This window comes from Cydia fagiglandana, chromosome 10 (genome assembly GCF_963556715.1).
Source record: "Cydia fagiglandana chromosome 10, ilCydFagi1.1, whole genome shotgun sequence".
Taxonomy (NCBI): Eukaryota; Metazoa; Arthropoda; class Insecta; order Lepidoptera; family Tortricidae; genus Cydia; species Cydia fagiglandana.
In genome coordinates, this window is record NC_085941.1 from 13,033,746 (window position 1) to 13,060,276 (window position 26,531).

The 26,531-nt window shown below is 35.2% G+C and overlaps 2 protein-coding genes across 3 annotated transcripts in view; one reads left to right on the plus strand and one right to left on the minus strand.

Moving 5' to 3' along the window:
• The window catches only part of LOC134667913 (monocarboxylate transporter 10-like), a 159,680-nt gene that overhangs the window by 91,574 nt on the left and 41,575 nt on the right, over positions 1-26,531 (plus strand). The window contains exon 2 of one of the 2 annotated variants that reach the window (XM_063525329.1): positions 24,999-25,352. The exons of the other annotated variant lie outside the window; for it this stretch is intronic. Within the exon in view, the coding sequence (XP_063381399.1) occupies positions 25,076-25,352 (277 nt within the window). The 5' untranslated portion in view covers positions 24,999-25,075. The remainder of the gene's footprint in view (positions 1-24,998; positions 25,353-26,531) is intronic. 2 annotated transcript variants of the gene reach the window in all.
• Positions 15,088-16,369, minus strand: LOC134668231 (uncharacterized). Its single transcript, XM_063525729.1, has one exon. The coding sequence runs from the start codon at positions 16,341-16,343 to the stop codon at positions 15,174-15,176; it is 1,170 nt and encodes a 389-aa protein (XP_063381799.1). The 5' UTR covers positions 16,344-16,369; the 3' UTR covers positions 15,088-15,173.

A 26,531-nucleotide genomic window follows, 5' to 3' on the forward strand; every position in this document is an offset into this window, starting at 1 on the left:
TACGTCTCGTCGATATTCGCATTCGTATTGAGAACACATCAGAATATCTTAATCTTATATTGCAAGCCCAAACCGACCAGTTAATACTTACCTATACACTGTATCTACATATTGACTGGACGCAGTCAGATAGACGTATCTGATAAATCAAGGATTTACCTATATATATATTATATACAATACAATCGAGTTTTGTACATACGCACATAACTAGCACTAATACGTAACTCAAACTTATTTAAAAAGTTGACGAAAATTAACGTTAGGGGTTTGAGCATATTGTCAATATTTAGTTACTGTTACGCACTTTATACGTTATAAAAGCTGTTTATTTAGACCATAATTCAAATATAATATTGAATTATGCGGCAATAAAAGTCGGTATACTTTTGCTAATTAAAACCACACTTCCCGAATTACATAAAACCCGATATAATTGTTATTGTTTACCAGGCCCAAGCTAAAAAATTCGTCAAAACATCCGGATCCGTGGGAAAAAATATAGTATTATACACCGTTATTGGCAATTTGTTATCATTCGATAGCCGACATTGCAAATTTATGAGATTTGATGTATAAACGGAAATAACTCGAGTACCAAATAGTGAAACTAGTTTCTGTTTGGCTCATGTGGGCACCGTCTATTAAAGACAAGCGTGCAATCAGTTTAATTAGAATAACGAAGTGTTATTTTCACCACACCAGCTTGGAAAGGCTTACTTTGCACTTCAGAAACTGATAGCAAAGTTGCATTTTATTCACATGTGAGGCAAAGTAATTAAATGCAAATTTTGAGTTGTTTTCTTATGTTTGCTGGTAGAATTGACTTTTAAATGATGATTTTGGATGATAAATATGTAATAACATTCATTTGGATTTGATTTGGTTTGATTTTGTTTGATATTTTACATTTAATATTTGCTTCGGGTTGGTGTGGTGAAAAATGTTGTGTTTCACTCGGGGGAAAATTTTGTTTAACCCTCGTGCTTTGAAACCCTTGCAACGCTCAAGATTCCATTTTTCGAATCACTCGCTACGCTCGTGGTTCAATTCTGGAATCTTTTGCTTACTCGGGTATCAATATTAGCACGAGCGGTTAAACAACAAATTTGCCCCCTTGTAAAACAAATATTAACGGTCATAGAGTATAAAATACCACAATAAGTACATATTTTATTTAAAAGAATATAGCGCAAATATCCTTGTAGATTGAATCCTACACAGTTCCAATCCTATTTCCAGTTATGAATTAAACTCGAAATTAATAAATAAAAAAATCTGTTGACGTTATTTATAAGAAAATTTAAGAGATTTACTCAAACTGTAAAAAAAATACTACTTAAAAAATTCTTCACAAAAAATATTATATGAGGAATTCCCGATATCCCGATCTAACCTTAAATATTAGCAATTTGGAAAACAATTTATAGGTAATAATTAACCGTTCTCGAAAACTTAAATAACTTATCTGAACAGTTTTTAATATTCTTTTTTACGTCTTGTAATTTTTGATCACGTTTCCAAAGTCACCCTGTATTAAGTGACACTTGAGTTCAAAGAAAAAACGAGTGCCTACTACTTGAATGATTTAACCTTTTTTCAATATTCTTTCAGTAGACAACGTGAGAAAATCTCACTTTCTAAAGTTAGTATTGTGTTACTGTTTTGACATATATAGTTAAAAATACATGAATGGTTACCCTTTTAAAACAATAAAGGACAACAAAAAATCTGTCGTCGTGGCAGTTGAAAGATGGCGGTGACAAGCGACGAGAAATGCACTATTACGGGAGAGATAATTAGCTTTGTTACCGCTGCTACGAAGTCTTGCTAAATTGCCTCTTTCTTTAAAAAATAAACCGTAAAACTGTTGTCGCTTACGTCTAAAAAGCCCGCATTTATATTAAAGATTTTTAAATAAAGTCGTAAGCGACATTTGCCCTAAGATCTTGTTTTAAGTGGATGGATACAATTAGCCGCTGGACGGCCGGAATGTTTCATTTTAACGGAAATATCTGGGCTACTTCAGGCATTTCTGCGTGTACGGCTGATGAAAGTATGTACCTACTTAACTAACTGTTTCTTCTTCTACCACTGATTTTCTAACCGAACAAAAAATAACAGGTATTTTCGTAAAAAGTCATCTCTGTCATAGTTACTAAAAACACCCACCTCAAAGAAACGCATCATGCGTTCCAAACACCTTCATACATAGGATATACTAACCCTTCTCTTTTAAAATCATAACGCTTTGTATAGTCGGGTAAAAGTATCTAGTTCTGAAATACCTACAGTTTTTCTAAAGGATCCTTTTGTTGCACTACCATTTTTATATTATGCCTTATTGCTTCCAAACTTTCCTGAGCCTTATGTAACAGTGAATGGTTTTTATCCGCACACCTTTTATTTTCAACCCTAACACAATTTAACTCCCTCGTGTTTCACACACGAAAACGGAAACGGCAAAGCATGTACTTCATCTGGGAATTTGAATCCTACATTTACATACGATCATATTCAACGCATATATTTAAATCGAGCTAAAAGAAAACCTCATACGAAAACTGCTGGGAATACGTATGTTGAATTTTCTATTAGTTGCAAACCATAGATTACCGTAATAGATTCAGTATTACGGACTAGTAAATGTGGATCTCAGAATAAATAGGCGTTCTAATACTTATAGAGTAGATACCTATTAAGCTGAGACTCTATTCACCTTATCAGTACATAATGTACCTATGAAAGATTTTGACGTGACCACCATTATGCCAATTAATGAAAATAGTGGACATACCTACGCTTGCAGTTTTCAGTGTTATCAATATATCCCTGGAACTCAAATTTTGTTGAAATTCATTCTCGATACCGCCGGTTGTGTGGAATCAACTTACTTCATATTCTCACACACGTAATATATATTTATTTGAGTAAAAAGCAGTTATATGCGTGGTATACGCGAGTCATCTGATATAAGCTCGATCCAGCGGGTAAGTGATGGCAAACGGATTCGTCGTCAACAAAAAGGCGCGAGCCAAACCGTTCAAAGGCTACTCAAAACTTTTTTGTAAACTAGTGCAAAGTTAGGCATATGTGGGAAAAGCATGAATAGGCAATTCCGGGCATTTCAGATCACGTACTGTCCTCTGGGTCCCGGCCAAACGGAGACACATAACTTCCATTTGATGCTCTTTTCGTGAAAACTTTTTTGTGAACGGCAAAAAAATTGAAAACACGGGAAAGTTTTTTTTTTGAAACAGCGCATTAAGGGCTAAAGTTGTACAATTGTTGGCTTTTATTTAGCCGATTAATGATGTTACAACTACGATATTTTGTAACTTACTACAGTATTATCCTCACTTAGAATAAGTTTGAGTGGTTTTTGCCATTGTGACCGAATGTTAGAAACATTGTTTGAAATTTTATGAAAGGTTTTTTTCATTTATTGAAGAGTTGGACTCGTAAGAGATTTATTTGCAACCGTAAATAAATCGTAGGAATATGTAGTATGTATGAGTAGTCAATTACGTCACTCTGAAAAAATAATTTTCATAATTTACAGAAAGGCAATATACCGATATTGATTTATTTAAACCACCACAACGAATGGCGATTTCAACAAAAAACTAGGGATCTTGTGCGTTGGCTCTAGGTGTAACATGGGGTCATTAACTATAGTCACGTGTAGTTAAATGTAACCACACCACTTTTAGTTCTCGAAAAGGCGCCTCGGTAACATGGAAGAAAAATATACAATGCGATATCCCACAATCTACCAAAAACGTTGCAATCGCTACCTGAACTGTAATTTATAGCAAGCCATTAAAATCAGAAACACCAAAAACACTCTTGAACTGGTGAATAAATTATATGTCCAGTTGCCTCCTTAAAGAAACTGGTACCTCTACATCCTGTTTAGGGAAATGAAATGTAACATTAACTGCGATATTACCAACAGAGGGGTCAGAAATTGACAAATAAATGAGATACGCAGTTATCTCAAAGAACCTACCGTGAAATGTGACGCGTTCCTTTACCTCCTGCTGAGGGCAATGTAGCATCAACGCGAATTTACCGACAAATTAATCAGAATGACCAAAAATATTATCAAATTGACAAATAAGATACGCATAGTCTCAAAGAAACTACCGTGAAATGTGACGCGTTCCTTTACCTTCTGTTTAGGGTAATGGAGCCTTAACGCGAATTTACCGACAAAGTAGTTCAAAAAGACCAAAATATTCTTGAATTGACAAATAAATGAGATAAGCACTTATCTCAAGGAAACTACGGTGAAATGTGACGCTTTCCTTCACTCCACCTCCTGTTTAGGGCAACGGAGCATTAACTGCGATGTTACCGACACGGCGATAAAGATAAAACAAACTCAACATACCACGCGTTGCATTGATACGATCACTGAAGTTCGTGCGAGGTTATTCTCAGCTCACAAATATGTAATATAAATTTAAGGACCTGGGGGTAATCTACTAGGAGGTATATAAGACCAACCTATACTATACTACTAAGTTACTACAAGATTGACCCTATAGGAAACGTATAGGAATGTAACCGAACTATACAAATTGTGCTACGACTAGTAGTTAAAATAGAAATATTAACAAAACTTCAGTTTTGAAGATAAATTGAAGCTAAATTCTTTAGAGAAGATTGACTTAGGATACACCAGCAACTGAGCATTACTGCGGCAGTAATGCGGCGCGACCAAGGTGCTGCAAATGTCAAAATTGATGTTGATTTGCGGTAGCAATTCAGTCGACAGTAGTGTTGAGGCACTATATTTTTTGCAGCAATAATCAAGTGTAGTTCGAATCCGAACGGTACCGTTAAATAGTAAGGATCACGACTTATTTGTTACTTTACCAGTACCGTTATTTAATAGTCGATTTATATTAAGTAGTTTTTATAACTTGAACTCGCGGATGATTCTATAGAAGTTGCTTTTTAAAGTCAAATCACTCATATTATAAGATTTTCCGTTCTGAAATAAGCCCCAGTAAACGAAGAAAATCACCTGGGAATACCCCACTTCGAATCCATTACATCGGGAATGGTGGCAGTGCCGACATGCAATAAAAAATAACTCATCCCCTGACTCTTTATGACAAACTTGCACATAACAATAAATAATCTGTGTCATTACAGCAAAATAAATTTTATACGCAATCATTATTGCATGCTGTGAATTGAAAAAGTGGTCCTGGTCATGCCCGTCGTCTTTTGTTTCGAATAAATCGAAATAAAGCCACGGCATGGATTAATAAGACATTGGAGAGGTTAATAATTTTGTGGTTGTAGTTGTACGGTCGAAAGTATTAAGACCCATTTCGTAAAAGTCGCTAGACACCTCATACTATTGTCACTGTGACAAGGTACAAAATGGGTCATAAATTAAAATTTTCGACAGGTCCGTAACATACATACACATTGTGTAAGCAGCTCTTATACAATATAGGAAAATTTTAAAAGTTCAGGATACTTTATAGTTCACATTACGCCGTTCACGTTATCAACAGCACAAGATACTGCGACCCAGCTGCCTAGGTGATATTTAAAAATTATCTAAATACTACCTACCTTATTGTTAAGGGAGAAAGAGAGTGGGGAGATTTTTTTTACCCTCTTACCTACCCGCTTAACTACTATTACATTTAGGTATTTTAATATCGCTAGTTCTACTCTTCAACTAGCGTTGATTGCCGAATACTTATTCTGCACGTTAAAATAAAACTCACAGGAAATCAAATTTAAAAAGCAAAAACTTGGTCTGAGCATAGCTCGTCTTAAGTTTTATAGATTTGGTATCAGAACAGCGCTATATTTTATCGTTAACGATAAAACCCAAATCCCTTAGACTTTCGGAATAATTTCCGTTGAATTTGGTATTGAAAATACCGTGGAACTCTGAAATTCGCAAGTTTCCAATTCTTGTCAAGATCTATGAATGGATCAAGCGGGTTATAGCGATCATAAATGACATTAAATTTAATAGCTGTTGCTCGTTTAGTAAGAGTAGCTATAAGTTCACTTCATTTAATATATGTATTATATAATAGAGTAGGACTTTGTATTAAACTCTAACTAAACTGTCGACGAAAAGTTTGCCACACTATTTTAGTAAAAACAAAGTACCAGTATGTCCAATCTTCTTTGATCTGTTTGACAAGCTTTACTCATTCACCATTATTTTAATAATATCCGTTAAATATTATCCTATCAAAGATTCCAAGTTTGTCTCTAAATAGTTTTTTTTAATTCCCTAGATGTCCCTTATTGAAACAACGCCAATAACGTTTTAATAAGTTAATTGTGAACGACACAAAAACATCAAAATAAATATCATCATCCAATGCGTGAATCCTCAATAACGGCGGCCACTCGCCGAATAAATTGCTCGCGTGTGCATTTTTATCTGGCAGATTATAAACTCGGAATATATATGCGACACGCAAAAAAAGAAGTTGACGCATGCCGTGTTCACTGCTTTCCCTTTGATAAAACACTTGATTCAATGAAGTGATGTATTTTCGTATGCATTTTGTTCTGATATATATATAAAAGCACAGCGTTCTTTCAGTTTAGTCCCGGTACATTGTGGTAACACAATGTAATCAATTAACTTTAGACTTATTACAGGTGCTTAACTAAAGTCTATTTATTTATTCGGTAGACTAAAATGACATTTAATAGTATGAAAATAAAATAACATTCCATAGTATGAAATGTTATTTTAGTCTACGGAGAGAAAAAATAGATTTTATGTACAATTTTTTGCAATTCACTCATATCCCTGATAAATATGAAGACATTTCGCTTGAACATAATTACAATCGTGTAAGCATGTTACTTATTTCATTTCATAGTAAAGCATAATGTACGGAAGAGTAATGAAGTGGCGTCAAACTTTGGACGTTCAAGAGCTTTAAGATTGATGGCGGAGATTCCGGCGGTACTCCATTTCCGAGCTAGTCGGATTTATTTTTTACTTACTGCGGAAATTTAATCATACCTACCCCTTTTTTACTAACAATTCTTTACCAGCAGACTTCAAAAAACAAAAGGAGTGCCTTATTTTGTATGTTTATTACGCGATTGTTTATGTATTATTTGATTTTATTGCTGGTATAGACTTATCTGTTCTATAACTTTGCAAAAATCAAAAATAATTAACAGTAGAAACTACTAACTAAAAGGATGGTGTTCATTTAGAAGTCTTGTTAAAGTTTTTTGTTTAATATCTACATACTTACCAAGATACTATGTAAGTTTTTTTACCTGTAACAGAATTTAAGTAGATTATTAGGTTTTTGTTGTAAGGCCTCGACAAAAATATGTAATTTGGTCAGGTAAATTCTGTATGACTTTTTACTGCTTTAGTTATTATGAATATTTTTGCTTAAAAATTATATATGTGTGGGATTACGTATTTACACTGTTTTTGTAACATTTAAATAAAATACATCACTTATCACTTATTTCGTGCCAACTTTAAATTTATGTCTTTATTTAAAAATAGAACTTTGACCAATTGGACCACAATTACTCGTATTTACAGGTAATTATAATATTGTACATTTCAGACTTTTTTATACAAGCACAACTTTTATAAAGCTTATCTTTTTTTAATGCATCTCATGCATGCATTCAGATTATAATGGGCAGCGGAGCCGACCCAGATGCATGCGTTAACGCATACATCCCATCATTTGCAATAAATGACAAGTGACACTCGATTTTATACCGAAGACATGGCATTTATCGAAGCATTCAACTTGTTTTTATTAAAAAATATAGCGATTTTATATTGTTACATACCAACTGAGGTTATATTTTACTTGTAATCCATTATTTATACTTTAAGGAAACTATAGGTCTATTTACTGCTGCTTAATCTATTGATAAATGTTAATGAATGACTGTTTATTTCTCAATACATTAAAAAAAACTATCATCATTTTTTTATATTAACATTTTTGATGATTAAATGCCGTTTAACTATTATTTTCATAAAAATAAAAATGTTACTACTGTCAAAAAAAAAACTATCAATATCATTAGGTATACTTATTGATACGTGTAAACTGTAAAGCTGCCCAGAATTCAAAATATTGTCTGTATAAGTATAATTAATGAATAATATGCTGTCTAAAAATATTAGCTCGATCTTAGCTCTTCCAATCCTCGCCAGCGAAAAATGTATTTACATAAATCCCTTTCTAAGAAACTTGCTCTCTATTTTAGCTACGAAGAAATAGATTGGTGATAAATATTTTGTTCATCTTTCAACAGAAGTTCTGAGTAAGCAAAGATTTAAATAACGCGCGGGTTATAACACAAGCGTACCTATGCAGTCAAATATAATATTTTTAGAAACATCAAGTTACATTAAAAAAAACATATTTTATTGTATCCCCGGTTTATAATAACACACACGAAAAAGACAGGATATTATCCATCTTTTCCTCAAACAATTTGCTGCTACTTTTCGGTTTTGTAACTCACAGGAACAACCAATTTAGCCGTAGAATTTTTCATTTTCACTTCCATAAATCACTCATATAAAGGCAATACGGGCTAAACATCCATCTTGAAGATCGCTTGAACCTAATTGCGACGTAGTGATCTGTTAGAACATTTATGAGTTATGAGTGATGAGTGTTCTTTTTTACAAACTATACCTAGATAATATAAATAATATAAACTATAGATTGCATTTAAAATATTATGATTGACTACTATCATTAAATCAGTTTTTTTGTAACATTTACGTCTTTGATGGACGTAACGGAGGACGGCATCTTTTAGATTGATATTAAACTTAGCGTAATTTCTTTGATTTATAACTACAGCAAATAGAAGATTTTCTGCTTTTTACAACACTTGAAGCGCTTACCGTATTACCGTGGCAAGTTTAGCACCCATTTGTGGGCTTTTACTGTCGAGTGCTAACCTTGTAATTACTTTGACTATTACAAGGACGTTATCGCAAAACTCAGTCATCCTCAACACAAAAATAAAATCATATGTAAGCATGTCCAGTTAAATTGAGTGGTTTTAGGCGGCGGACGGGACTTGCGTTTGAATCCTCACTCGTAATGAGTATCTCAGAAACTCTGAATATAATTTGACGAGTACGATTGTGTCTACCAAAATAAAAAGAAAATAAAGAACTCGGTGAAGGAAAACGTCGTGCGAAATTTGTATAAATTAGGTAATCCTTACGAGGGCTAGTTTCGCCTTTAGGTTACAAAGTTAAATAAGAGCTATCTTCTTAAAAACACATCTAACGCTTTCACAGATCTGGTAACCAAACGCTAAGTTAAGGAAAAGGACTGAATGAAATTGAAATAATGGCCGCTAAAGTCAGTTTCACTCCTATTTTTATTTTGTCTATGGGCTCTAAACCTGTCGGTTCCCTTCCACGCCCATTAGTTACCCCTAACCGTTTCAAATATAACGGTTCATTAATACATTTTAATGTCCCCGTTATAATTTGTACCCCATTCAAACGTCAACTGTTTAAACTATTTAGTTAATTAACAGTGCCATTTGACCACACATTAATGTCACTTTTACAAGTAATTTTAGTCTTTCTGCGGTTTCACGGTGAAATATATTTTTAGAGCAAAACAAAACAAAGCAAAGTTTTCTTTTATCTTTCCCTAAACTAAACTCTGTAACTTATGTCTTGTGTATCGGCAAGATTATTTACGTAGGCAGTCCATGGTAGAAAATAATATTATGAAGGCTGGCTCTATGTTCTTTAACTACCGCTAAATACTTATCTGTAATATTGCCGTACAGAATCTTAGGCATTTTAGTTGAATTAATGTTTTTGTAAGCCTAAAAATATCGTTATTGTCAATATTTGTTAAAGTTTTGTCATGATTGTTTAAATGCGCTTCTTGTCTTCAATGCAAAATTGCATGCATTTCTGCAAAAAAAAAATGTAAGGCTATTTATACAAAGTAGCCGAGTTATTAAATACGTTGCAGTTTTCAAAAAATCTCTTTCCGGGAATCCGAAAATTCAAATGTATTTTTTATGTTGCATACTTTTAGCCAAAACATGCAATACCTTATTTGAATGGCGCGGTATGTCAAATTTAAAATAGCATTAAAGACTAGTAAATAATAAAAACTGTCGATTTCTGTACAAAATCTCATTGCTCATTATCAAATATTGAAAATAGTGCCATTTAGCGAGGTCTCTAATCTTTTTATAGGTAGATATGTACGTACGTACCTACTCATATTCTTTGCGGTAGGTACTTTACTTCTTTGACTTTTGCTAGAGAATTAGCGTATTATAGGTACCTATAAGGTTGATATTGTATTAAAATAATGGTATATAATTAAAGTTTCAGATTTTTTACAGAACTATATGGTAAAGCCTGACCTGACACCTAAACAAAGTTTCGCTATCTACTAATGATGAAGAACACAACTTTGTATGAATAGCGATCTTCATAATAATTTTATTATACCTTGTCTCTGGTGGCAGCCAAATTAAATGTCATCGTGTACTTTAAAAGGCTCTCAGCGGAACACGTAATAAAAAGCCAAACACCGAAATTAGTGGTAATAAAAACGTTTCAAAATGTCCCGACTTCAGGCAGACTGAGAGACTGACGGTGATTCCATAATAAACATTTTATTTGTTGCTAAAATTACACACGGACCAATTTAATTGAATTCCGAACTGTCAATTAACCGACCCTGATAATGACTGTTTTTTGTAAAATACGCCCCCAATTAAATGAGTTACATCGAAATAAGACATCGGTAAATGTCGATGTTGGTAACATTTAATAACTAGTTACTTACCTATTTAATTTACTGCATTTAATTTGTACGGAAACTGACTTTCATTGATCGGCTTCGATGTTTCTCGATGCCTAGAACAAATTAATTAGGTAAACATATAATTCATAATATCTTTATTGCGTCCATGCTCAATTTTACATAGGATGGTATTAAAACATTATAAGGTAGGTTAGTACTCTGTTAGGGCATGGATGAGGATGAGGACATATTCATGAAGTCCTATCAAAAATTTATCACACGTGGTTTGAACGTTTTACGCCCGATATTTTCAGTAAACCTGATAACCGGAACCACACAAGTATTCCCAAAAATATTTAGGGATAATCACAATACATACGTAATAATTAGAATTGTTTGAAGATTTTCGTAATATTATAACAGTTTTCGTAAAGTGAATTTTAATACAGAATCATTTTGAGATTTTCTGTTTTATTTAAGGAAAAAATATTTAATTTTGTTTTTTTTTTATAAATATTTTGTTATAAATATTTCTGGTTTCCTGCGGCATTTGTTGTAAGTGACAAAAATACCGAAATATATTAACACACTTCCATTCTTTGGCATATGGCTGAAATATAGGCGAGTACCCACTTTTTTAACTTTTAATAAGGAGCGACCGGTTGCGTAATTGTGCGAATGATATGTGTGCAATAAAAGTGACGTTAATGGCCGGTCCCTGTAATTAATACCCTCGGTAATATATATCGCCTCAACTCTGAGACAGCGTCATAATTGTCTGCGCGTAAAAATATGTCAATAAAATATAGTTGGCAGGTAGTTTTCTGTAGCGCTAGACGTAGTGATGTGCCATTTTCAGGAATACTCGTATTATCGGTATTAGCAGGCAACGATAACGTTGCGGTAAAAATTGTTTGAAGTGGGAATGTTAAACTATTACAAGACAATACCTTACATAGGTAGCATGATGTACGACTCTTAGTTTTGTTGGCAGTTCAAAAAGTGTTCAGAAATTATCAGAAATTCGGAAGAGTCACATTTCCTGGTTTATGAAATTATGACCGTTGCAAAATTCGTGTCACATTATTTATAGAGAAACCGTGAATTGCGTAGTTCACTAGATTTTCTAAGCGAACTGAAATTAAACTTCGTGAATTTATATCAAGTTTATAAAAGCTTTCGGTATATTTTTGGTAAGAGCGGGGAGAGTCCTTTAGTTGTCATTGAAATGAAATAATTTTTCGGTTTGTGATGTGAACTTAATGTCCATAAAATTAATTATAATTTGTTCTACTCTCGGCACCCTTGGACATTAAGTATTAGTTCAAAAACAGCCAAAGGCATATAATTGAAACTAGATTAGTTATTCTGTGTAAATCTAATTAATACTGTCGGATAAAAGTTCAGAAACTGTAGCTAATATCTTATAAAATAGGACTCAGGTGGCTAAACTGCCCTCACAGTAGCTAGGTACAACATTTGCATACGAAACACCTGATCGGCGGTCGCAACTATGTAAATGGTCAATTACGCTGTATTCTCGCTATAACAACGAACAATTTGCATATAATGTGTTTTGATGACTATTTTCTAAGTGTAGCTAGCTATGGTAATAATTTCTGTCCGATTACTTCGCATTATAAGGCCGTATTTATAAAATCTTTTTTCACACATACTTGCCAAAATAAGCAGAATATATGCTAAAATCCTGATCAGTGGGTGTTTTACGGTCTTTATATTAACAACAGCTACTACGGACTATGACACTCCGCGATTATTACACTATTTTGGGTCCTAGCTAATTTGGTTGTCCACTATTTACGCTACAAAATTTCCAGTTTAGCAAGAACTCTTAATGACAATCCCATGTGGTGACTGTAGGTAAGTACAGCTTTTTGCTTATGTACGGATTGGTTGATGTTAAGAGTTGTTTTGGTTAAAGTGTTTCGTATAAGCGTGCCTTTATGATTTGTGTTAAGGAATACTAAGGTAAGTAAGTAAGGCCTGATTCGAAACAAATTTGACAAATTCAGAGTGATTTTTCTTGGATATTTTCTAGCTTACTTTATATATACACTACGACATTATAATTATCAGAATCACAAAATTATTATACCAAAAAATTTTTTTTTTATCAATTCTAAGATGATCAAAAAAATCAAATAAACGCCGCCGTCTTTTTAATTAGGCGCCAAATTGCTGTCAAAAGCTTGATAAGTATGGAAGAAACTTGCACATAACTAATTTCCAACATAACCTGTTACCTAATATTATACCAATACTGAAAGGTAATTTCATTGCAATATCCATGAAACAATGAGGATCTAGACATATCTTCAAATATCTGGCGTATCAGGAATTTCGTCGATGTGGTGTCAGTTACCGGGCATTGGTTACTTTTCGACAGAGAAATCGACACCAACATCACTAAAAGAAACGGTTCGCAGCTTTAGTTTAATAATGCGGATTTCCAATATTACTTTGATAATATTTGGAGATGATCCACGATGTTTATGAGGCAATCAGCATGCTTAAGCCAGTACCCTCGAAATCGGACCAAAAAACTTGATTCAACAAAGTCCTGACCAGGACACAGTATTGACCTATTGAACGGTATGGAGTGGAGTGTCCAAGGAATTAGTTCGTTAAAACAACAAAAACTATATGCAATATAATATTTCAAAATAAACATTGTTCTTGATAGGACTCAAACTAAGAAACTGTCAAAAAACACTGTCGGATGTATGATGGAGGGCATACAACAAAACTAACGACAGGAGCGGGAAGAAATGGAAAATGATGAATTTACTTATAAATAACAATTTTTAAACAAATTTTCAATAAATTATGGAAAAACAAATCTTGATTCAGCTAGCTTCAGTACCATTAATAGGGTTTTCAATTTGGCAGATTGAATTCGAATCAGGCCTTATATTAACTTATTAAGCGTAATATTTATATTATTAGAGTTATGTTGCACTTACCTAGATTTATCTTTCATAATTCATAAAAGATCATGGAAAATCTCGGAAGCGGAAATCTCGTGCCCAAGGCCGGGTCTCTCGGGAGTTCTCTGTAATTTCATCTACTTACGTAGAAAAGCGAATGAAACGAAGCGCGCGAAGCTCCTATACTATAACTCCCTAGACGTAGCCGTGTATATTAAATGTTGCATGTTTCATTTATATATAATGCTCCATTAACTCATTTGTATTAAAATTACCTACATCAAATATTTTAAAAATAACTACGAATCAAATATAAATAGTTATTTGTTTTAGGGGGGGCAAAGTTGTTGTTTAACCGCACGTGCCAATATTGATACGCGAGCATTCCGAGCAAGCGAAAGATTCAAAAATTGAAAAATGGAATCTCGAACGCGGCGAGGGTTTCAAAGCACGAGGATTAAACAAAGGACTAGTGGCCAGGACGTTAGCCGCGTATGCTGAAGATGCCGGTTCGATTTGAGCCTCGGCTACACGAGGCTAGTTTACAAAATAAAATCCTAATTTTCAAATATCAATTTATGTTTCAAAATTAATCTGATATTCAAAATGTAGACTTAATCCTATAAAGTATTTTCTGGCATTTTCAAGCAATTTGTTTTTTGGTATCATTGTATCTATTTACAAAACGAATGCTTTGTAAGTTAGTTTACTGGGCTATGAAAAACTATTTCATACTCACAAGCCATATTTTTTGTCATTAGCTGAGCCTTATAGTAAATTTATTTCTTGCCAAAGAAACCTAATCATTTGCTCCTTAAGGTGGAATGCGTTCAAAGAAAGGTAAAATAGGGGTTGGAAATATTAACTTCATTTCGCGAAAAAACTGCAATAAATTAGATGGTTTGTTCTTATTATGTTACTTGAAAGACAACTTTTGCTCTTTATACACGATACACGATTTAATTTGCCTCGATAGAATAAAAAACGCAGTTTTATATTTTGATCTCTTTTGTCTAAAACTTGCTTACTTATTTATTAATGTTAACATTGTAACCGGATGCTTACAGATCTTAGCCAATAAATATTTTCAAAGTTCGTACACTTCTAAAATCAATTTGCCCCTTATAACAACGCGCACCTCAAAAATTAAAATCAGATATATGTAAATAGCTCACAAGTAAAAAACCTCACGTTACAGATCGTGACGGATGTAGGTACCGGGCGCAAATCATACACGGTATAAATATCTTGCAGTAGCTTGATTTTTCTATGCCCACTTATACTTGACGCAAATATAAACGAAAAGGGAGAAACACAGAAAATACAAGGACCATCCATTTATTTGCATCATGAATGACGGAAATCATTTAAATTCAACTTTTTTATGCTTTAAATCCTCATTAAATTCATTAAGCACTCTTTATAAAACTCCCCATTGAACGAAGTCTTTAACGATCCCATGTATGCGTTCCACAGCGAGCTGGTTCGGTTTGATCACCATGTTGGATATGTCTCCATCCAGCTTGGGCGCTTCGTCTGGGGCCACTGTTACCATTCCCGCCATCATTATACCCAGGAACAGACCTAGGGGTCTCATCTCAATTAGGTCTGCATCAAAGGTTTCCCTAGGATACATCTTCTCCACATCCACATTAAGCTGCTGCAACGCCGAGGTCAGCTGCGTGAAATAGTGGTCCATAAGCCTCTGGTAGTGGAAACGCCGGAACTCCTCATCAGAGCCAGAGAAGACGAAATGCATCAGGTCAGCTACTGGATTTCCACTCCTCAGGGTTTGGTAGTCTAGAGGGATTACCTCCAGCTTTCCGTTGCGGCGCCTGTGCATCAAATTGCTTGGTCTATAATCTCCATGAATCAAGAATTTTTCGTCTTTCTTCATCACGGTCATCAGCATCGCTATATTCTCCGTCGAGGCGAAAAACTTTAGCAGTCGTTCCTTATGATCAGCCTTTAAGCCTTCACATCCATTCTCAAGCGTCGGTTTTAAAAATATGTTCATCATCTCTTCGCTCTCGGAAAAATCAAATTTGAAATTGTCGACTATTCTTGTAAACTCATGAGGATTTTCATCACGCAATGCTAGTCCAAGAGCATGAAATTTAGCCAACTGCGTGACAGCTGTTGATGCATACTCCCAATCAAAAGTCTTCATTCTATCATAACTCTTATATCCTTTTGCTTCGAGATTTTCCAGAACTAGAAGTTCCTCGTAAGGGACTAATAAGTGCCCGTAATATTTGGGTATATACAACCTGTCTTCTACAGGGACTTGGCACTTATTGTAAAGTCTTTCGAAGTTTACGGCCAGTTCTGAGTAAAAAATTGCTTCTGTTTCGTATACCCTGGTTAGGAAGTCATTGTTTTTTCTTGCGTCCTCATTCAAATTGGCGGCTTTGGCAAAAATATTTATATCCGGTTTTAGAAGTTCTGAAATTGTGGCCAGGTATAAATCTGTGGTGTAGTTGGCTCCTCCAGAAGAGACCGGTTTGATGTCGATTTTACTGAGTAGATAATTCTCTTTTTTTGCGATATTTTGAAGAAATATCTTCAATTGTTCCTGTCCTTTTGTCATTTTATATTTATTTTACACGACTGACCTGTGCACTTAGTAATTGTAACTGATAGCCTGTTGATCAGTTATCATGAAGTATAATTATATGCTGCGACTTAAATAGTACCATTGCCGCCGTTGATAACAATTTCGATTACACATTCAAGATAAGTAGTGACTTATCTATCTGCCCTATTTCTATTTTTTAATTTATTATAAAGGCATCAGTTTTGTTTCAGTAAAACTAACCATAATCTGTATAGGGTCAAATGAATTGCTACATACTTCGACCTGTTAATTACTTTATAGTTAGTATTTTACAAACAAACATTAGCATTCTTTTTATTATTCTATAGTTGATTAAGTACCTCATCGTGACATTCAAAAGTTAAAATATCATACCTATCGTTAATGATTATTATTTATCAGTAATTTATCTAGCATTAGGCATTTTGTTGCGATAAAATCAACTGAGTCATTTAATTCAACATCGCAACATGTCTGTAGATAGATGAGTATGTAACTCACGATTATACTAATACTAGTCATAACTACCGCGAGTTAAAGCACTGGTCAAGTATGGTACCTTAACTGTGGCATCAGAATCTCGATCAAGTTGCTATTATCTCATCAATCAGATGATAGCTTTCGGCGTTCGAGGCCAGAGTGTAATGACACCACTTATTATTGTGTGTTTATATGTAAACGTGCCATTATCTGTGATCATAAGGAAGTTAAACGTTCAATCAAACTGATATTTGATTAGCTGGTTTATATGTTTCCAGATTTTTTTACGTGTTTTTCTCAAAAGTCACAACATCGGTTGTACAATTCGTGACCATCATTTTTAGGGTTCCGTACCCAAAGGGTAAAACGGGACCCTATTACTAAGACTTCGCTGTCCGTCCGTCCGTCCGTCCGTCCGTCCGTCTGTCTGTCACCAGGCTGTATCTCACGAACCGTGATAGGTAGACAGTTGAAATTTGCACAGATGATGTATTTCTGTTGCCGCTATAACAACAAATACTAAAAACAGAATAAAATAAAGATTTAAATGGGGCTCCCATACAACAAACGTGATTTTTGACCAAAGTTAAGCAACGTCGGGAGTGGTCAGTACTTGGATGGGTGACCGTTTTTTTTTGCTTTTTTTTTGTTTTTGTTTTTTTGCATTATGGTACGGAACCCTACGTGCGCTTCGTTGCCCGGTTTTTTATCACTTAGTTCGCGTAGTTATTTCGGTACAATCTAGTTCATAAAATATGTATAAATTTATTTGATTATTTAAACTTTATTGCCCAAAAGAAAAACTTAAAGTACAAAAGGCGAACTTAATGCCCATGAGGCATTCTCTTCCAGTCAACCTTAGGACGGCAAAGTAGAAAAGATTTAGCAATTTATTAATATATACCGATATACAGTATGCTAATGGACTCCACTGTACCTAAGAACACAATGGTTACAATATTTTCGTCTCAGTGTGCAGAAAAACGCCCCCCCCCCCTTGCAAATTTGTATGCAAAAGTGCTAAGATGAGGAAGGGATGAACCAAAGCGCCAAAAAGATATTCCACCCTGGACTCTCTTCCAAATAGAGGCATATTTCTACAGTTCGCTTTCAAAATTATTTGTCACAGTCTAATTGCTCTAGATAGAGACATTTATTAGTACATACTTAACATAGAATTTATATATTGTTTGACTTCCTATTGTTTTTTTCTATCATGTTTTGGCAATAAAGTGATTTAATTTCATTTAATTTCATATTATATCTTTACCTCAGCTTTTAAAGAATGGTAGATAGTTTTGACTCGTAGTTCGATCCGTTAATTTTAATGCTGACAGATAAAAGCGCCGCCATCTTAAACCTGCTGCAGAAAAAAATATATAAAGAAGTAAATGCTTGTAAATAATAATGGAGATTTTTTCATATTTAACGTTTTTAATTATTTTAAATGTCTCCTTCCTCATATACCTATAGTGGACGTCTTTCAGCAATATGATGAACATTTATTAATACCGAATCGACCATAAATTACGCATTAAAGTCATAAAGTAACGAAACTCATAATAAATGTGAGTCGTAAATATTAATGACTTTTAAATTCACATTTAAGAGACGCTGATGTGCCTACAATACATCAAAAATTACAATTCGGGCCGTAATAAAACTGTATGTATCGCCGGAGAGGACCGAAAGACCACAGTTACTTAAGATGCAGTAAGTTCAGACAGCAGCGTTTTTGAAAAATCGAGTAAAGTTTAAAATATGATGAAAATTGTGTATCAGAGGGCAATCTTAGCGGCTACCCTAAAGAAAATCTTGTTTTATTATTTAATTTCTAAGATAAATGGATTCTAGTCGACGTCGCACAGACTACATTATAGCTTTAATATATTCTATCTCAAGTAAACATAGACAAATAAATATCCCAGTTAAGAGATAATATTACCGCAGTGCTACGTTAGGAGTTACTAGTTAAATGGGGTGGAAACTGTGAAAAGATGGTTGATAGGCGCATATAGATCACTTACTCAATAGACGAAGCATATACAGGGCGTCCCACGGCGATGCCACATGGAGGGAAAGTACCTTAAATATCATAGATAGCATATTTTGCTGACAGAAGACTTCATTTTATTTTTAAAACTTAGTTAAATTGCATTCATACTTTTTTAATTTTTTTGAAAAAAAATGTATGGAAAAAAATTATCGCGTCATTGGAGGAAAAGTACCTTAATTATTGTAAATGAACATCTTACTGAAAGAAGACATTGTTTCGATTTAAAAAAACAAGTTGAATTGCATTTTAAATAATTTCATGGTTAAACCGGGAATCGAACCCGCTACACGAGAAAAAAAAAATACCTTGTAGCTTTGTCATACCGATCGAAAGGCTTCAATGTGAGAATTATTTTTTTGGTACAAGGTATTTTTTTTTCTCGTGTAGCGGGTTCGATTCCCGGTTTAACCATGAAATTATTTAAAATGCAATTCAACTTGTTTTTTTAAATCGAAATAATGTCTTCTTTCAGTAAGATGTTCATTTACAATAATTAAGGTACTTTTCCTCCAATGACGCGATAATTTTTTTCCATACATTTTTTTTCAAAAAATATTAAAAAAGTATGAATGCAACTTTACTAAGTTTTAAAAATAAAATGAAGTCTTCTTTCAGCAAAATATGCTATCTATGATATTTAAGGTACTTTCCCTCCATGTGGCATCGCCGTGGGACGCCCTGTATAACGATTCGTATATCATAATATATCAATAATTAAACATAAGATCGCAACCGCTCATCGCCACTTACTACAAACATTTAGTGAGGTTTTAACACGTTTGTAGTTATTACAGATTAGTACCTAGAAATTGTTGTACCTATAACACAACTGATTAGTGAGGTTGGGTATGGAGCGTCTACACGTGGCGACCGCGACATTGAAACTCTATATTTTTATTGTTTAAAGAAATAGCTAGTGAGTAAAGAAATAATCACACATACAACAGGCGCTTTTATGGAAAAAAACAACGGGTTGCACTCCGGGAGTGCCGACAGAAGTGAAAACTCAATGACTAGTCCAAAATGTCTGCAGCACTATGTATAATTGACCCATCCTCCTTTCTATTGAAAAACTTTAGTTCTAAAATTGCTAGTCAGTGAGCTTGTTTAAAATTCGAAATTCATGTTTGTAGCGTTAATTGTTTAAAATTCGAATAGAGATTGTAAAGTTAGCTTGCAGACCTCGCATCTAAATATCATGTCATGATATTTTGAGTTTTATTCGCCAGTACCAGAGTTCACTTTTATTCGCGATTTCATCAAGATGTAGCTTTTTTTAATTATATTTGAGTGATATAAAGTTAGAATGTAACTGTGAGATCCTCCTATTTCAGCCCGTACAAGATTAGAACATTGAGCTTTATTGCTTAATATAAAAGTCCAGTTTTTAATAATTGAATTGAATTGAATAAAAACGAAACAGCAGGCTCAGGCATACATTTTCGCCGCGCGGTGGAAAGAGAGCGTTACGCGTTACGCTGTCTCGATTTTATAACTTTTTCCCCACCTCAAAAAGTGCACAGCGCCACTAAAGAAGTTTTCTCTTCAAAAACGATCTTTTCCAGCCTACTTTTGACCTAGCCCAGCCATCTGTGTATAGAGTATGTATGTGTGTGCTGAATTCTAAACAAACTGAGACGAAAGATTAATGCGTAGTGTATGAGAGATCGTCTATGTAGGCTGAAGTCGATCTAGAGCCCGCGATAGATAGTGGGTTGTTTGTTGTAACACAATTTATGGGCGGACATTATCGGTGCGAGCCAAAAAGTTACGTTGCCCTGCAGACGTTGTTGTTCCTACTTACGATACGTAAAGGGGTTATTAAGGTATTGGGAGTTTGTTGTTATTGTGTGCTTCTGCTACAAGTCACTTCGGCTAATTGATTATCTTTGCTATTTTTAGACTACCCGGGGACGCTTGTTCCACGTTACGCCCATCTCTCCGATCGACTTTGAGTAGGTATACTAATATTATTTTCAAGTAAAATGTGTTAAAATTGAAAAATTATATACGCCCAAAAGACGTCTAATGTTAATTGTCACCAACTTTTGTACTTATATTATTTAGGGTAAAATTAACCATATACGTAGCACGTTTACTCCAAAAATGAGTTTTCAAAATCAACCAAGTTCCACTTAGATCGAAAATGATATCGAATGCTTTGGGTAGCGTTTTAACAGTTTTATTATAACGGAACATAAGCTAGCAAAACAATTCCATGATCCGCGTTTATCTGAAGTGTCCCCGATAATACCATTACATCGCCGATAACACCTTTCATTTCACGATTCCAGAGGATTATAACAACTTATTAGACTTTCTGACAACGGTACGACCGTCTTCAAATAATAAACCTCCAAGCCCTTGATATCAACTACAACTTTTGAATTCGCGTATCTTGTTACCGATGTTAACTGAGAAGCAACCTTAATGAGGAAGTAGTAACGTTCAAATTTCAAAAACAAGAGAAGTGAGCTGTCAGGAAGATATTTTATATCAAGGATCCTGTTATTTGGCCCTTACCCGTGTTACAATGACAGTCCATAATACTTTTCTTTTTAGGTCTCGATGTCGGTTTTATCAAATGTCTGTCGGTTTATACGAGTAAGTAAAGAGGACCAACGCGTCGAAAATATCCACTTTCCTAAAACTTAGGGTTCGGGATCACGGGAATTGAAACATCTCGTATGACATTGATAAAAGTAAATAAAATAATAACGACCCGTAGAGCACTTTGTAACTATTGAGAATTATTTCTTGTAAAATTTCTATCACCTATTTAATAAACTTCACTAAGTACCAGTAATTTTCTTCCCACCAAGATGACTCTAAAAAATTATGAGCATTTTAAAGGTCAGTATTTCTTTAATATTTAACGTAAAAATTGTCACGTTTAAGATAGAAAGATATGGCATACAGATAAAGACAAAAAAAAAGTTTGATGTAATAAAAGAAGCCCACGTACGGAGAGATCATAAACTATGGATGGAACCCAATCGAGTGTGTGATCTTAAAGATTCGTCACGTTTTGACATCGTCACATCACGTTCGAGGCAAACTAAAATAAATAAAAATATTATATAATATAAGATAAGATACAAACTACGATAAAATATAATTTTAAAATTCGGCCACAATCGAACAGCGAGACGCACGGCCGAATGATACCTCATCATTAGTTAAAGGGCATCGATTTGGTATCAAATTTAAGTTTGAAATTTAAGTTTGGTACCTTATTGGCGTGGGACTATGGAGTGATAGGTCCCAGTTAAAGGAAATTTCTGTTTTTTACTAATATTTTATTTAAGTTCACTTACTTTTCTTGAAACCTAGGTAGAGGGCACTAAAAGCTTAGCATGAAAAAAACATCACATTCACGTTTACTTAAGTAAACGTTGTGGTAACGTTATTACATTCACGTAATACGTCCTTAATAAACATAACCGTAGGCATTAGATTTCGTTCCGAGCTTTCCGTTTACATTCAACCCATTTATGCAAAGAGCAAAGTGTATCTGGTAACGTTAAGGTTCACACTCACTTATCCAGATATCCACCGTTTATCAAGATTGTTTTGCATGTGTATATACCAAATCTTGATAGTTTCGCCTTGACATAAGGTCTTGTTACATTTGAGCGATAAACGCCGCTCCTCGACACGTAGCTTTACGATACGGTATAAACAAAGACTGTATTAAATTTGTCCTATGTACGCGTACATCAATTTTCCATAATAAACTCGTCACAGTGCGTGGCTTTTGTCGCTCACTCATCAGATATCGACTAAGGCATTGAAAATTCGCCGTTGCCGCACAAACGCCCTGCCAATGACAACCACCGTACTGAATGTAAAACTCTCCCTACTGAGTGGAACCAATGCCTTTACCTACTTGTCCATGCTGCGATCAGTTGGCATCTATAGGTATGTTAGTTAGGCCAGGAATGTGTGCGATAACCTTAATGCGAAAAATCTTATGAAGTATCAGGTTATTGGCCGTATAAAAGCTAAAACGTTTCACGTGCTCTTCAGATAACAAATATTTTAGGAGACTGTCGTATCGAACGTGTAGGTATTCGTATATTCGTATATTCGTACAATATGCAGAGGCGCGTCGACGCTCAGTTATGCGCTTGTGATATATTGCTGGCCGTGACAGTTGCATTTGGACAATAATCCGACTTATTTGCGAAGATTTAGTACAAATAGGATACTGACAGTGACAGTGGAGTCTGGAGATTTATGAAGGTGCTGTCCAGACCGTGTAGGCGTGCTCGTTGTTGCGCGAGCACGGGTCTTGTACTAAGTTAAACCAGTGTAGCATGATCTAAGTAAATACCTATACGATTACCTAAGTAACAATTATGCTATGTAGAGTTCTTGAAGCAATCATTTCGTTCTGAATTTGAAACTCTCTATCATTCAATATTTACCTACCACCAAAATATCTCTGTAATTAAAATTAAGGAAACCCTATACTTAGTTCGTTTTTTTTTTAGCATTAGAAAGAACTTGAAAGAAGGTAAGCGATCTTGAGGTCTTTTAATTGAAAAACGGCTTTTAAAAATCAGTAACTATTACTTGTATTCTCTCTGTGTTATGTACTTGTTTTGTGCAATAAAGTGTTTACTACTACTAGGTACTACTTATGAAAGCAGAAGAATATAAATGATCGTATTAGATTCATCATTGTTACATATTTGCCCCAACTTATTTTTAAAATGTGTTTTTCTATTAAAAGACACATCAAGATTGTTTACCTTATTTCTAATGCTAAAAAAACGAACTATAAAAATGGAAAAATAAATTATAGTATGACATATTTTGTGAATGGAACCGCTAAAATGCTCCAAACTCTTGAATCATCAAATAGCACGCAGCACGCCATCCGATGAGGCATGGTTGTATTTTTTTAAGACACAGTTTTCCTGGTTCCTTGATCCTTTAACTTGCCTTTGTACAGCAAAGGAAATATACTGGCGCAATTCGGGAAATGAATTAGAGATTCACTAGATATGAAATAGTAAGGATATAATAATAATAATTACCAATATGGCAACCGACGTTAGAGCCTCGATCTCAGCTCCCCGATAAGGTCGTTGACATAATAGATTGAATAGGTCCGGTGATGTCAACCCACCTTGGCGTACTCCACAGTCTAGCCTGTAGTCGTTAGACTGTGTGTCACCCCATTTTACATTGTTAGTTTGGTTCTCGTACCATGTGACGTTCCACGGCAAAAGGTACCTTATGGCGGCCGCAATAATACTGAAGCGGCGTTAATAATAGCGTAAGCGCCAACCGCCATAGGGTACCTTTTGCCGTGGAACGTCACATATCTTTACTATTTCATATCTAGGGAATATCTAATTCATTTCCCGAATCGCGCCGTACCTCCGGCCTACGGTCAAGCGTTTCTCAAGGGCATGAAAAGTCTAGTGCCGAGCCTGACGGTTATCTTGATTTGTCGCTACACTTAAATCCCCAATTTATCTGACGTGGACAAAATGGACTCGTCGTCGATTTCATTTCGTTTCTTTATCGTAAACGTTGAAGAGGTTTTAAAATAGAATAGAAAACTATACTTTGATGTTATCGGTTTTAGTGCAGCACTTCATTTCAAGTAGTTTTGAAGTGAGGTAAAACGATAACGAAAACTATTACGATCATCCTGATTGTTGTTTCAGAAGCTTAACTTTCAACGATGCTTAATAAATGAAGGGGTCCGATCTATTTCCTACTAACCTCATAATGTAGTTGTTACCGATGTGCAACTACGTATTAGGTATGTAACTTAATTATTGATCATTCTGTTTCCAATGTGACGGATGTCTATCTTCTTGCCAAGGCTCGGACGCAACACAGGGACGTGAAAAACCAATTAGTAAAAGCGCCAACTGAAACTCTTAGAAAAAACAGTATGATTGAAATCATTCTATTCCAAATATGGCAGAATGGATTAATATTTAATTACTTCGACTATACCTCCATATTTTATTTGAAATAGGTATCCTCAAGACTGTTAAAAGTATTTAGTAGTCAGGGTCCTCGAACGGCAAGCTTCTAAACACTTAAAACAAAACACAATCAATACTGGTATTTATTTCCCGGCGTAGTGAATAGTGATCCGGCACGGACATGATATCCGGTCTCGCGGCGTACCGGTGATGCGGTCACAGGATGCGATGCATTGATGGAAGAGTCATGGTCGAGCGGCGGGGCGCCGCTGCTCCGCACGCGGTCGCTGCCGCTCGTGCTCGAGCCGAGCGGGCCGCCGCGGCAGGCCAAGCTCGACCCGCGGCAGCTGCTCACGCTCACCCGCCACTACTACCCCGAGGGCGGGTGGGGCTGGGGCGTGGCCGCCGCGGCGACGCTGGCGCAGATCCTGGCGCACGGGCTGCACCAGGCCGCCGCCGTGCTCGCCGTCGAGGCTGGACGCCGGTTTGGGCCGGAGGTGCGGATGCAAGCAGGTAGGCAGAAATCATATTATTTACAAGAACAGCATACAGGTACTGAAAAAAGCACTGCTTGCTATCCGGAAGATATGTAAGGTTAACTTTGAGGAACATTAAAATTAAGCAAAGGTGCGGACTAATAAATCTGCTCTGAGGTTATCACAGCTCGCACGTAGGTATTAAGTAGATATGACTCCTACCTCTGTTATGCTACTTTAGAGGGCTGCGATTTAGTTAATAACGTGGAACGGATAAAACATATTAATATATAACAGGTAACAGGGATTGAAACGAACATAGAAAATCACTTTAGCAGGCTTCTAACTACTAAGGGTACGTAAAGTGAAATCATGTTTCCAAAATTTGCACCAAATATGTTAAAAGCTGTTCCTGAGGGAAATATAATATGTTATAGTAATATGATATGACGCAGGCCGTGGCTTTGTCCCTTGAAAAATATCCCCTTAAAAAGGTTGTTACGAGGCAAAAATAATAGATCCTACAAGAGAGGTGACAATAAATCAAGCTTCGTCGATGGCGACAGCCAAGGGTAAGGACCCTCCCACACCTACTTATACTGCTCCTGATTCTATTATGTAAACTACGTAAGATACAAAATAACAAAGCGCCAAAATATCTCACATTTGCAAATTACCTCGCGAAAACTTTTCAAGAAAAGGAAAATTCATACTGTACTCATACACTAAAAGAGTGCGCACAATGTTTCAAGACTAAAAGCCACAAACGTGTCGCGGTTTTATATTATTACTCGAATACTCGTACATTCCATCTGTAGTTTTTTGCTACCACTCCACTTTGCAAATAATTTGTCCCAGTCATTACCTGATATAGGTACAGTCACCATCAGATATATCGGAGCGGCCAAGGTGTTCACAATATCTGAACACGCACTCTAACGCCCTGACAATAGAGGCGTATTCAGATATTTGTGAACACCTTGGCCTTATCTGATGGCAACTGTACAAGGGTACAACAACAAGCCGTGAGAAATGTCCTCAATTTTTCTTCGCGTAAAACGATCCCGCGTATTGTCAAAGTTTGAAAGGCACGTGATTCACTCCCTTGAGTGTATTTACATGCGTATGGAGATACAGAGTAACCTGGATAAATAGTCCCCCAAAAAATTTTTTTTTTCATTTAAAAAGGTATTCCATTAAAAATCATACTCGGTAC